Source organism: Danio aesculapii, chromosome 18, assembly GCF_903798145.1.
Source record: "Danio aesculapii chromosome 18, fDanAes4.1, whole genome shotgun sequence".
Lineage (NCBI taxonomy): Eukaryota > Metazoa > Chordata > Actinopteri > Cypriniformes > Danionidae > Danio > Danio aesculapii.
Window position 1 is genome coordinate 28,802,969 of NC_079452.1, and position 13,215 is coordinate 28,816,183.

The following is a 13,215-nucleotide window of genomic DNA, read 5'->3' on the forward strand; positions in this document are numbered from 1 at the left end:
GCAGGTAAAAGACTGGTAGACTAAAGAGCTAGCATCATGTAGGAGCACAATAAAATGATAATTAGGATTATAGTTTACAGTGCTCTAATCCAGACTGATTTGGTTTTGATCTGACTGTCAACTTCTGGTGGTGGGTGGAGCTTAAGAGAGGCGTTCTGGAAAGCTATCTCTATTGGAACTGCTGATAAACAATCTGAGTGACTGACTGATGCTCTGACCAGTGAGAGCAAGCGGAGGTGTGTTTACATGGGAAGTACCTCCCACAATGAAGAAACGCAGCATGAACAGACAGAGGAAGAGCAGGATTGTGCAGGTATGAAGAACGTGAGGGGACATTCCTGAAAGTAGCTGCCAAAAACACGTGAGTATGTGACTTCTTTATTTCTAAATGAGTAGTTCACATGTGTATACATTTAATTTATTGAATCGTGGGATTGTTTATTTCACTTTGCTATCAAGATTCAGTTCAATTTGGTGAAGTTCCCTCTACCAAAAGTCACTTACAGTTAATGAATGATACAACTCAAACGATTCATCCTAAAAATACAGCATATATGCATACTACTGTATGTATGGGGTCCACAAACTTGAGACCACAAATCGTAAATCATCTTGTCATCTTTGTTTATAATGAAAATAGTGTTGTGTTGAATATAGAAACTGCTTGACTGGTGCATGTGTGTGTATGCACTGTGAAACTACATTTAATTTAGTTGGAAAAAGCCAAAATCTCAATGTTGAATTAATAATTGTCTTGTTTAGCCTAAGTTAAGAATAAAAAATACACTTTTAAAACACTAAATGAAAGATTATTTTCAAATTCAGTACATTTTCTGAATGGCCAAGGTCGATTAGACTAATAAACACAAATTCAGGCATTATTTTAATTTTTTTTTAAAGATATATGAAATATTCAGATGTCAAAAATTGTGTTTTATTAGACTCCTGGCTAAACCTAAACACAGGACCCTGTTAAAATGCTAATTTAAAATAGAAAATCTCAATCAGAGAGGTTTTTGCATCAGAAGTTTTTATGTAGGAAGACTTTTACATACATTAAAAGTGTCTTGAGGCTTTTTGTGATATTAGCTGTTATCTGAACATCATTTGGCATTTGATGTTGAGAGGAAGTTCTCGGGAGATTTTAAGATACTTTGTGGCTTGATTGCTTGACTTCTGCTCTAATTTCTTATCAATCTAATGTGTTATTTTCTGGCATAAATGAGAGTGCTGTTGGCTGTTGGTAGAGAAAGTTGGTCAGTCCATTTCTTTAAAAGCTCATTTGTTCGTCCCCTGAGTCTGATAGAAACAATATGAAGTTACTTTTGCTGTCCATTATAAACAGTGTTCCTGGAATATTTGTAGGTTATCATATGCATGACAGTATCAATATGGGTGTGTAGAGTTTGTAGATATTGACCACCTTTTAGAGAAAAAGGTGCGTGATCTAGGAAATGAGACAGTGATATCCACAGTGATATCTTGTTCCATTTAACTTTATCAACAGGGCAAATGTTATTAATTAGACTATGGACGACCAGGTTTTTATATATATATATATATATATATATATATATATATATATATATATATATATATATATATATTTCTGTTTAACAGAGAGAAGAGTTTTTCAACACATTTCTAAACATAATAGTTTTAATAACTCATCTCTAATAACTGATTTATTTGATCTTTGCCATGATGACAGTAAATAATATTTGACTAGATATTGTTCAAGACACTTCTATACAGCTTAAAGTTATATTTAAAGGCTTAACTAGGTTAATTAGGTTAACTAGGCAGGTTAGGGTAATTAGGCAAGTTATTGTATAATGATGGTTTGTAAAAAAAAAACTTGCTAAAAGGGGCTAATAATTTTGTCCTTAAAATGGGTTTTAAAAAAACTAAAAACTGCTTTTATTCTAGCCGAAATAAAACAAATAAGACTTTCTCCAGAAGAAAAATATTATCAGACATACTGTGAAAATTTCTCTGCTCTGTTAAACATCATATATATATATATATATATATATATATATATATATATATATATATATATATATATATATATATATATATATATATATATATATATATATATATATATATATATATATATATACACACAGTGTTGGGGTAACACATTACAAGTAACGAGTGAGTTACATAATAATATTAATTTTCCAAGTAACGAGTAAAGTAACATTACTTTAAAAAAAAAGTAATAATATTTGAGTTATGTTTTTTGAAAATGTAATGTGAGTTACTTTTTAGTTTAATTAATTAACTTTTAAAAAATGAATTAAATGAATTCATTCAATGAGTCAATGAGAGGAAGCGTTCATTATTTTGAACGCATCGAAGAAAAGGAAAAGGTGACCGTCTCAATAGACAGTAATTTTAAGATAAATAAATCACTAATCTGTATATACGGCATGTAGAGCTCTAAAGTCAGGAAGTTCTCAGATTTCATTATCCTAAAATATATTTTTATGTGTAAATGTAGGTGAAGGTTATAGGGTATGTTGTTAATTGCAGTGTTCCTCTATTTAAAAGAAGAAACAAAAAGAAATACTAATTCTGAAAGAGATCAAGCCTCAGCCAGGTACTAAAAAGTAACACAAAAAGTTATGTAACGCATTACTTACCATAAAAAAGTAACTAAGTAACACAACTAGTTACTTTTTTGAGGAGTAACTCAATATTGTAATGCATTACTTTCTAAAGTAACTTTCCCCAACACTGTATATATATATATATATACATATATATATATGTTTTGTTGGGCGGCACGGTGGCTTAGATTAGCACTGTCGCCTCACAGCAAGAAGGTCGCTGGTTTGAGTCCCAGCTGGACCAGTTTCTGTGTGGAGTTTACATGTTTTCCCTGTGTTGGCGTGGGTTTCTTCCGGGTGCTCCAGTTTCCCTCACAGTCCAAACACATGCGCTATAGGAGGATTGAATAAAACTAAATTGGGCGTAGTGTATGAGTGTGTGAGAATAAGTGTGTATGGGTGTTTCCCAGTACTGGGTTGCGGCTGGAAGGGCATCCGCTGCATAAAACATATACTGGAATAGCTGACGGTTCATTCCACTGTGGTGACCTCTGAAATAGAGACTAAGCCGAAGGAAAATAAAAGAATGAATGAATGAATATGTTTTCTTTGTCTTATTCTCAGACAGATCTGGATCAGAATGGCAATGAACAACACCACTGTATCAACGAATGACATTGACATTTACCGTTGTACTTTAAAGGAAGACTTCAAGTACATTCTCCTCCCGGTAAGCTACAGTCTGGTGTTTGTGTTCGGCCTCGGACTGAACATCACCGCCATGTATTTCATAATATTTCGAACCAAACACTGGAAACCCAACACCATCTACATGATCAATCTCAACGCCTGTGACACTCTCTACATCCTCACGCTTCCGTTTCTCATCTACTACTACGCTGGTGCGAACGCATGGCCATTTGGTGACCCGATGTGTAGATTCATTCGCTTTTTCTTCTACACGAACCTCTACGGAAGCATCCTCTTCCTCAGCTGCATCAGCGTGCACAGATTCATAGGCGTCTGCCATCCGGTGCGATCTTTATCCTGGATGAATGCCCGTCTTGCTCGTTGGATCTCTGTGGGAATATGGGTGATCATACTCATCTTACAATCCCCACTTCTTTATTTCTCCAGGACAAGACTGAATAAAGAAGTTCTGGTCTGTCACGACACCACTATCAAGGAGCTCTTCGATGATTTTCTGGTCTACAGCTCGGTGGTGATGCTCCTGCTCTTTATCCTGCCATTTGGGGTCGTGTTGGTCTGCAATTTCCTCATCGTTAGGAAACTTCGGGAACCAGGTGTTGGCAATGGACCAACATCCCAGCGATCCAAGCAGAAGTCTGTAAAGATGATTATAATCGTGCTTCTGGCGTTCATGCTGTGCTTCTTGCCCTTTCATGTGAACCGCAGTATATACTACACACTCCGCTACCAGGATCAAGCGAACTGCACCATAATACGGCTTTCCAATAATGTCTACAAGGCCACACGGCCTCTGGTCAGTTTCAACAGCTGCATTGACCCAATCCTCTACTTCATGGCAGGACAGAGCTTCAGAAAAAGCATCAAAAAGACATCAAGCCAACACTATAATAAATCCATCTCAACGTACTGAAACTACTTTGAAATAGATTAGTCATGCTACCAAATGTTTATGATGAATCCTGACGTTTCACACATTAACAGTTGGGTTAACATTGGTTTGTGTGTATTTACAATTGATAAATGCTCATGGAAAGACAACTGATCTCTTTCCTGTCAATTTTTAAATATACACAAGCTTAATGTAATAATACAGCAAGTTCACAATGTTGGTAATATCTGTAAATGTAAACAGATGCGGAAAAAAATGTGGAAAAAAAAAAGCTCTGGCGTTGATGGTTCTGCTATCGGTACTGGAGAATTTTTGCTGAATAAACATTACTTACAGTAGCATTATTTATTTAACCAACCTATTCTAATGTGCAATATTTGATATTCGTATGCACAGTTGGCAATCTCACATGAGGAATTAAGTATAAAAGCCTTCACAGTTTTCAGCTGTGCACGTGCACTCACACACATTCGGTTTAACACACACATTCGGTTACACTGAAAACAGTATTTTTTTTCTGCAGTAGCCAAAATAAATCTTAAACATTAAAATGCTTTTACATCAGCTGTATTTACAAATATAGCCTATGAATAGCCTAATAATAAACTATGCATATTAAGAAATTATAAAAAAAACTGATTGTTTACATTGCAAGATGCTCCAAAACTATTAAAAAACACAGTTAACTTCCGAAATACAGTTAAATAATTTATGTGGATGTGGTAATGAAAAATCTTAAACATTATCTCATTTAACTGCATTTTGCAACTCAAAGAGGGCATTTTCAATTACAGGGAGCACAATAAATCAAGAAAGATCCCGACTTCTGCCAGAAAAGGCAAACATGTTGATTTTTCTCCAGAAGAATGGTTAAAAACTGAAAGTCCTTTTCCTTCAAACCATTGTGCATTCATTTACAGGAAAAAAAAATATTTTTTTGTTTCATGATTATTGGTTTTGTTTTATTTTATATTAAAAACGTAATAATAAAGTGTTGTTAATTTTGTTCAATTTGTTTTTTCATAACAAAAACACAACCGTTAAAGTACCGTACCGATAAGTGGTATAATTCGGTAATAGTTCGGACTGCTGAGCGAATCACTGGTACAACCCTTCCTACTCCCCAAGAACTGTACTTATCCAGAGCGAGCAGAAGGGCTGCCAAAATCACTCTGGACCCCTCACACCCAGCACACTGCCTCTTTGAACTTTTACCTTCTGGTCGACGCTACAGAGCACTGCGCACCAGAACAGCCCGACACAGAAACAGTTTCTTCCCTCAGGCAATCCATCTCATGAACACTTGATGACAATAATTGTTGAACCAACATCACTACTTGCTATACACTTTTATACACATATACACTTATTTAACAACACACTTTACATGCCAATTTGCACATAACAGCTGCACATATAACGTTGTATATAGTAATATAACTGTACATACACTTGTCAATTTGTGCACTCACTACTTACTTATATTTTTTTAAATATATTTATTATCTGTTTTTTGTCCTGTCTCTGTAATCCTGTTGCACTGTAGAAGCTCTGTCACCAAAACAAATTCCTAGTATGTGTGAACATACCTGGCAATAAAGCTCTTTCTGATTCTGATTCTGATTCCGATAAAAGTAGTAATACCGTTAAAACCTTAATCTTAGTGAGAAAGCAATGCGATCCAACAAACTAATGAACCAGGCTATATCACAGTGTATGTAATAGGCATATACGGCTATGTGAAGAGAGAATTATGAGTAGGGTGGGATGTCATTCCTACTGGTAAATATGTATTTCATGTCAAATACGAAAGCTGTTACGTATTTGAAAGCAAATACGCATGCTGAACTATTAACGAGAGCTGTTTATCCGTTAGGAAAATAGACTGAATAGCAGTCTTGGTTTATCCTTTATTTCTCTCTATAATGTAAAGTCTGTAATGCATAAGCCAACGGCTATGAATGACAAAGTCTTACCTCTGATTTATATTTGGTGACTATGTCTTTGGGTGTCACCGCTCAAAATTAAAGCAAAGCTTTTTACTTATAATGTCTTATTGCTCATCCTCATAATTTAACATGGCAGCTGAGCAGGACGGAAAAACAAACCGTGGAACTCTGACCAATGTGAGGAGAGTTTACCAAAGTTTCTAAATGGACCAAAATAGTTAAAACAAGTCAGTTTTAACTATTTTGGTCCATTTAGAAACTTTGCTGTAAGAAAGCTAACCGCACCAAGAACAAAGTACAACAATGAGTAAGTTTACATGGACACCAATAATCCGATTAAGAAATTAAGAGTCTACCATGTAAACCATGTGATTTTTGATGACCTTAATCCGACTACAGTCGTAATCGAACTAAACAGAAATCGGATTAAGACATGTGAAGTGACAGTATTGAAGTGCAGTACAGACATGTTAACAACGCAATCGATCTATTATCATTGTGTAGGACTTTTCATCACATTTTGTGACAGGATTATCTATACACACATGGCTGTTTGACACTATTCTCTGCATCTACTGAGTCAGTGAAGGACCACAGACACCTGCATTGTGAAATGTGTCTTTTTTTCCCCCATACGGCGTGCGGTATCAAACTCCATTAAAACTACCCTCTTCCAGCAGTTCATACTCGCACCCAATTTCTCGTTTGTCATGGGGGCATGCATGAAATATTCCTGAATGAAAGTGAACGTGCCAAACTGCAGTTAAAGTCGACAAATTAAAAATCAAAAACCTGAAAGTACATGAAACTCCGGAGGAAATGTGGATATTGTGGTGACGCAATGACGTTAATCGAATTATGTGCTATAACATGTAAAACGAGATCACGAAAGGAACATTCAAACATGTAAACACCTTTATCATATTATTGCCTCATTCAGATTAAGGCAAATAATTTGATTACTGATGTCCATGTAAATGTAGTCATTGTAACAATTTTAATCCCTGTTTCAGAACAAAACAATCGTTCTACAGGTGTGAAAGCACCCTTAGAATGAAACCACTCCTCATTCAGACTGGCGTTTCCACTGAATTAAAAAAAAATAATCTCAATACAAACTATACAGCCTAAAATGTATGACAGTTCACCATTCACACTTAACGGGTATACACATATTTTAACTTGACTTCTAGCTGTGACTGTGAGTAATTTCATTTTTTTTTTTAACTGAAGTAAAGCTACAATTATCTACATTTAAAGTAGCATGTAAAGGGCATTCAACTGAAAAAATTCAGTGTGTTAAAATAATAATTATATCAATTTAAAGGGACATATTTTCACCTAAAGCTGTATATAATGTTTGTATGTCTATACTGTACTTTATGTATATATGTTGCAGGGAAAAAAATGTTTTGTTTATAAAATACGATGTTTATTTCCTAATATTTTTAGGGAATATCATGTAACAATCTGTATATCGTGTGTCCTGAATAGCATGTGATGTGAGTTTCTGTGGATTTTCATATTAAAATATGTGAAATTGTAAATTAATTGAAAAGCAAATTGTTTTTTGTTGTTACATTTTTTTGAACATGCATTTCCTTTTCACAAACGAGTGACAATGACATTTAGTCATTTAGCAGACTAATCGATGAATACTTAATAATAAACTACATTTTAAAATAGGACTGCGCAATGTATCGTTTCATGTATATCGCAATGTGTGTGTCTAGTCTGATAATCCTTTCTCAGTCCCTGAAGGTAATTATAGATGTGGTCAATGCGCGCAGTGTAATTTTACAACCAAATGTCAGTTTTTTAGTCATCCCCATTCAGTTAAGCAATTAAAAATTAAAGCCGTGATTTCATGCAATACAAAAAATGTGATCTATATGATTAAATGTCCTTGTGGTTTAGCCTACATCGGTAAATTAAGAATTGCTGAACACAGAAGTAATATACAATAAAACGATCAACGAAATCCTATTTCTGTTCATTTTAATGCATCGAAACATAACCTTGCGACATTACGATATATCGGCATTGAACAAGTGAAGGTGCCGAGGAGGGGTGGGGACATTGACAGACTTTTCTTACAGAGGGAAGCGTTTTACATTTACACACTCAATACTTTATCCCCGAGAGGATTAAATATGGATTTTGATTTAAAATCCTTTTTGTAAGTGTATTTATATTCTACACTAAATATGTGTACACAATTGTTTTCCCCTAGGTCCACTGGTCTTGTGGTTGATTGATGTGATTTTGTGCAGGTGTGATGCGCTATATTTATATATTGAATACTCTCTATGACTCCGAGAAAGTTAAAATTTGGATCTGTATTTTAAATCTTTTGTGTAATAGTATGTATGCATCTCATTGTCATATGTATATTATTGTATGTAAATGCTCCTGTTTGTTGGCTTGTTGGCTGACTGTGATGATTGACTGCAGGTGCTGTGTAGAGTTGTTTCACTATTTCTTGAGTACTTCCATTTGAAATGCTTTACCTGATGAAGACCATGTTGGTTGAATCGTTGTGATATTAAAAATAGTTTTGAGAGCTAAAGTGGCAGTGTGCCGATTTCCTTTGGATCTTTTTCTACAAATGTTTGTTTTTTGATCGAGCACCTGTCTTTGAGATTGTCTGATGTGCGCACACTTCTGTTTTTTGCTTGTGTCTGCAATAGTCACATTGCCGGATATGCAACGTTGAGTTGGGATTATAGTTGATCAGCACAACAGTTGAGAATACATGCGTTTGTGGAATCACTGTAAAGTAGAACCATAACAGAGTGAAAGTTTATCAGTTGCATGTGTTTTAAAGGCATTTCAAGAGAGTTTAGAGCATTCGGGTGCTTCATTTTCAATACAATGAAGACTATACAGTGTTATTTTACATTACATTATTTAATTTCCATATCTGAATATTCTTTGACTCTCTGGAAAAGCAGTTTATTTGATTATTTCACGGCTCTATTGTAATTATTTTGCTTGCAATTTGTTTATTATTGTTTATACATAATTTACACCCTTTGGAAAATCCCCCAATCAATCCTAATGAATGATTTCTTTATTTCTAGTGAAACTGTATTCATATCGCAACATATATCGCAGAAGAAAAAAAAATATCGCAATGTCAGTGTCATGGATTGGTCAGGCTCTCACGACCCCCACTCACGAAGATCACCATCACCTGACTTCTAATGAGCACACAGCTGCATCACATTCACGAGCACCAGATAAAAGCACAGCACTCCAGTCGCTCATTGTCCGGGCTCGTCTCGACGAAAGCGGACAACTGAGCGACCACTCAGCGTAGTCATCCTCAGCTAAAACAAACGATTTACTTACCTGTTCTCTTTGTATTCCTCCTAGTCTTCCTGGTCCTCCCGAATCGTCCTGTCTTCCAGTCCTTCCAAGTCTGTGTCATCCTCTGTCAGCTGTATCTGGTGTGTGCTGTCCATCCTCGTGTATTCCTGTTACCCAGCCACGGAGGAAAAGACCCCAACATCATTCCTGATCCTCCTGGCTATCCTTCATGTGCTCCTTGTTGTCATTTAATAAACACCCTAACGTTTCCTTACCTCTGTCTCCTGTCCGCTTCATAACAGAAGCCCGGACCCATAACGACGACAACATGAGCACCCCCGATCACCTTCAAGAGCTGGTGGACCAGTTGAAGCGGATTCTACAGCCACCAGCTCCACTTTCCAACGCACCACCAGCACCGAGCACTTCCGCCTCCACAGTTTCTTCTTCGGCCCTTCCTTCCAGTCCCATGGCCCGACCAGCGCCCTACTCAGGCGGAGCGGGGGAGTGCAATGGTTTTCTGTTACAATGTTCCCTCATATTCGAAATGCAACCTTCTCTATATCCCACAGATAAGTCGAAGATCGCCTACATCGTATCTCTACTCTCTGGACCTGCACTTAAATGGGCTGAGACGATCTGGAACCAAGCCGGGCCGGTCATGAATTCCATCACTACCTTCACGGAGTATTTCAAAGAGGTGTTTGGACGTTCTGATGGGGAAGTAGCCGCTGGAGAGCAGCTGTATCATCTAAAGCAAGGTACTCTATCTACACAGGAATATGCTCTCCGGTTTCGCACTCTAGCAGCTGCAAGTGGATGGAATGAGAGATCGTTGTTGACCACGTACCGGCTCGGCTTGGAACCCACTCTCCGAATCCAACTGGCCACATTAGATGATACAATGGGTCTGGAGAGATTCATCCAACATTCTCTCCGATGTTCCGATCGTCTCCGTTCCTATCAACAGGACACCATCACCCCCTCGTCTGCACTCCTCCAATCGCCTGAGTCAACAGCCTCTCCAGAACCAGAACCCATGATAATAGAGTCTGGAAGACTGACATCAGCGGAACGACAGAGGAGGCTGACCCGGGGTCTGTGTCTATACTGCGGTGTCAGTGGACACACCCGTATGGAGTGTCCCCTTCGTCCCATTCGGACTTCAGTGAGTGTATTCAGTACGAATATTGAACAATGTAAACCACTTACTACCACCGTACAAATAACTACTGCCTCTATTTCTCTCCTTGTCACAGCCCTCATCGACTCCGGGTCAGCAGGGAACTTCATCTCCCAATCCCTCTGTCGTCAACTCCACCTCCGTACTGAGGCGTCCTCGCATATATACCAGATACAACCGATAACCCAGTGCACTCGATCTTCGACCCGTATCCATCGACAATGCGAAGACATCCTTCTTCAAGTGGGGTTGTTACATCAAGAGAGGATTCAATTTCTGGTTCTGGAGGGTGCAAATATGGACATCATTCTAGGGCGCCCGTGGCTGGTGAAGCACGATCCCATCATCTCTTGGGGCACAGGAGAGATAAAGAAATGGGGATCTGGATGTACACCTGCCTGTTTTCCAAATCTCCCTCTTCAAGGTCGGAACCCCATTTCTTTGTTTGCAACATCGGTCGAGAGCCCTCCTGAGAAGCAGTCTATCCACATTCCTAAGGAGTACAGCTCCTTTCATGATGTCTTCTGCCCCAAGAGAGCTTCCCAGCTACCGCCGCATCGGCCATGGGACTGCGCGATCGACCTAGTTCCAGATGCCCAGTTGCCAAGAGGTAGGATCTACCCGCTCTCGCTTCCAGAGAATCAGGCAATGGAAGATTACATAAGGGAAGCTCTGAGTCAGGGGTACATACGTCACTCAAAATCACCAGCCGCCTCAAGCTTCTTCTTTGTGGCCAAGAAGGACGGAGGGCTGCGTCCATGCATCGACTACAGGGTCCTAAATAACGGTACAGTAAAATACCGATATCCCCTTCCTCTGGTACCAGCCGCTTTGGAACAGCTCCGAGAAGCTAAAGTCTTCACTAAATTGGACCTCCGCAGCGCGTATAATCTGATAAGAATACGTGAGGGGGACCAATGGAAGACAGCATTCGTGACCCCTACTGGCCACTATGAATATGAGGTCATGCCTTACGGTCTGGTCAACGCCCCCTCCGTATTCCAAAACTTCATTCATGAAGTCCTCCGGGAGTTTCTTCACCACTGTGTAATAGTGTACATAGATGACATCCTCATTTACTCCCGGAGTGAGGCCGAACATCGCCAACACGTTGCGGAGGTCCTACACACATTGAGAGAACATCACCTCTACCTCAAAGCGGAGAAATGCTCATTCCACCAGAAGTCGATTCATTTCTTGGGATACATCATTGACCAAACCGGTATACGTATGGATGGGAAGAAAATTGAGGCTGTTCTATCCTGGTCAGAACCCACTTCCATTAAGGAGCTCCAGAGGTTTCTTGGGTTTGCTAACTTTTATAGACGGTTTATCAAGGACTACAGCAGGATTACATCACCTCTCACTAATCTCCTCAAGGGTAAACCCAAAGGACTGGAGTGGACCAAAGAAGCAGCCGCAGCCTTCCGCCTTCTTAAGAAGGAGTTCACAAGGGCCCCACTCCTGACTCATCCTGACCCAAATCTTCCTTTCGTGGTGGAAGTGGACGCATCCACCACCGGCGTCGGGGCAGTATTATCTCAACATCATGATACACCGCCCCGACTGCATCCCTGTGCCTATTTCTCTCGGAAGTTGAGCCCGGCGGAGCAGAATTACAGCATAGGAGACAGGGAGCTTCTAGCAATCAAGCTAGCCTTGGAGGAGTGGCGTCACTGGTTGGAGGGAGCCAAACATCCGTTCCAGGTGATCACAGATCACAAAAACCTCCAATACATCAAAGAGGCCAAGAGACTATGTCCACGTCAAGCCAGATGGTCACTTTTCTTCTCACGTTTTGATTTCTCCATTTCCTATCGTCCAGGACCCAAGAATCTAAGAGCAGACGCTCTCTCTCGTTTACACGAGCATCACGATCATGAAGAACTCCCAACGAAGATTCTTCCCGAACACATCTCCATTTGTCCGATCACCTGGAACGCTCCTCCAGTCGTTGCCACTCCGGAAGCCCCTGCTCCGCCGGGATGCCCTCCTCATCGGCAGTTCATACCACCTGAACACCGGGTAGATCTGATCCACTCCTTACATACCTCGCTAGGCACTGGACATCCAGGGATCAACAATACTCTCTCGCTAGTATCCCAACGATTCTGGTGGCCAAACATGGCAAGGGATGTGAGGCAATATGTTCAGGGCTGTAAGGACTGTGCCCAATCCAAGAGCCCACGTCATCTACCCGCTGGAAAGCTCCATCCCTTGCCGATTCCGAACCGTCCCTGGTCACACCTAGGAGTGGACTTTATCACTGACCTCCCTTCGTCAGAAGGTAATACCTGTATTCTAGTCATAGTAGATAGATTCTCAAAGTTTGTCAAACTAATCCCTCTGAAAGGTCTTCCCACAGCCTTTGAAACTGCCGACAATATCTTTAATCAAGTCTTCAGGTCATTTGGTATTCCAGAAGATATTGTGTCGGACAGAGGTCCACAGTTCATCTCACGTCTATGGAAAGCCTTCTTCAAGCTCCTAGGTGTGGCCGTCAGCCTCTCTTCTGGATATCATCCCCAAACCAACGGGCAGACAGAGAGGAAGATTCAGGAGGTGGGACGGTTCCTGAGGACCTTCTGCAGTGGTCACCAGAACTCCTGGAGC

The 13,215-nt window shown here is 39.5% G+C and overlaps 1 protein-coding gene across 2 annotated transcripts; it reads left to right on the forward strand.

The window, feature by feature from the left end:
- Window positions 1-219: 219 nt before the first annotated feature.
- p2ry2.3 (purinergic receptor P2Y2, tandem duplicate 3) lies at window positions 220-4,773 on the forward strand. 2 transcript variants are annotated; one of them, XM_056478558.1, is made up of 2 exons: window positions 220-365; window positions 3,183-4,773. In XM_056478558.1, the coding sequence occupies exon 2, from the start codon at window positions 3,199-3,201 to the stop codon at window positions 4,177-4,179; it is 981 nt and encodes a 326-aa protein (XP_056334533.1). In that variant the 5' UTR covers window positions 220-365; window positions 3,183-3,198; the 3' UTR covers window positions 4,180-4,773. The 2 variants fall into 2 exon arrangements, with proteins under 2 accessions (XP_056334533.1, XP_056334534.1); XM_056478559.1 differs by having other exon boundaries at window positions 220-361.
- The last annotated feature ends 8,442 nt before the right edge of the window (window positions 4,774-13,215 follow it).

What these genes read in the sequence shown, in the direction of transcription:
- p2ry2.3 (XM_056478558.1), top strand. Translation starts at nt 3,199, where the DNA reads ATGGCAATGAACAACACCACTGTATCAACGAATGACATTGACATTTAC.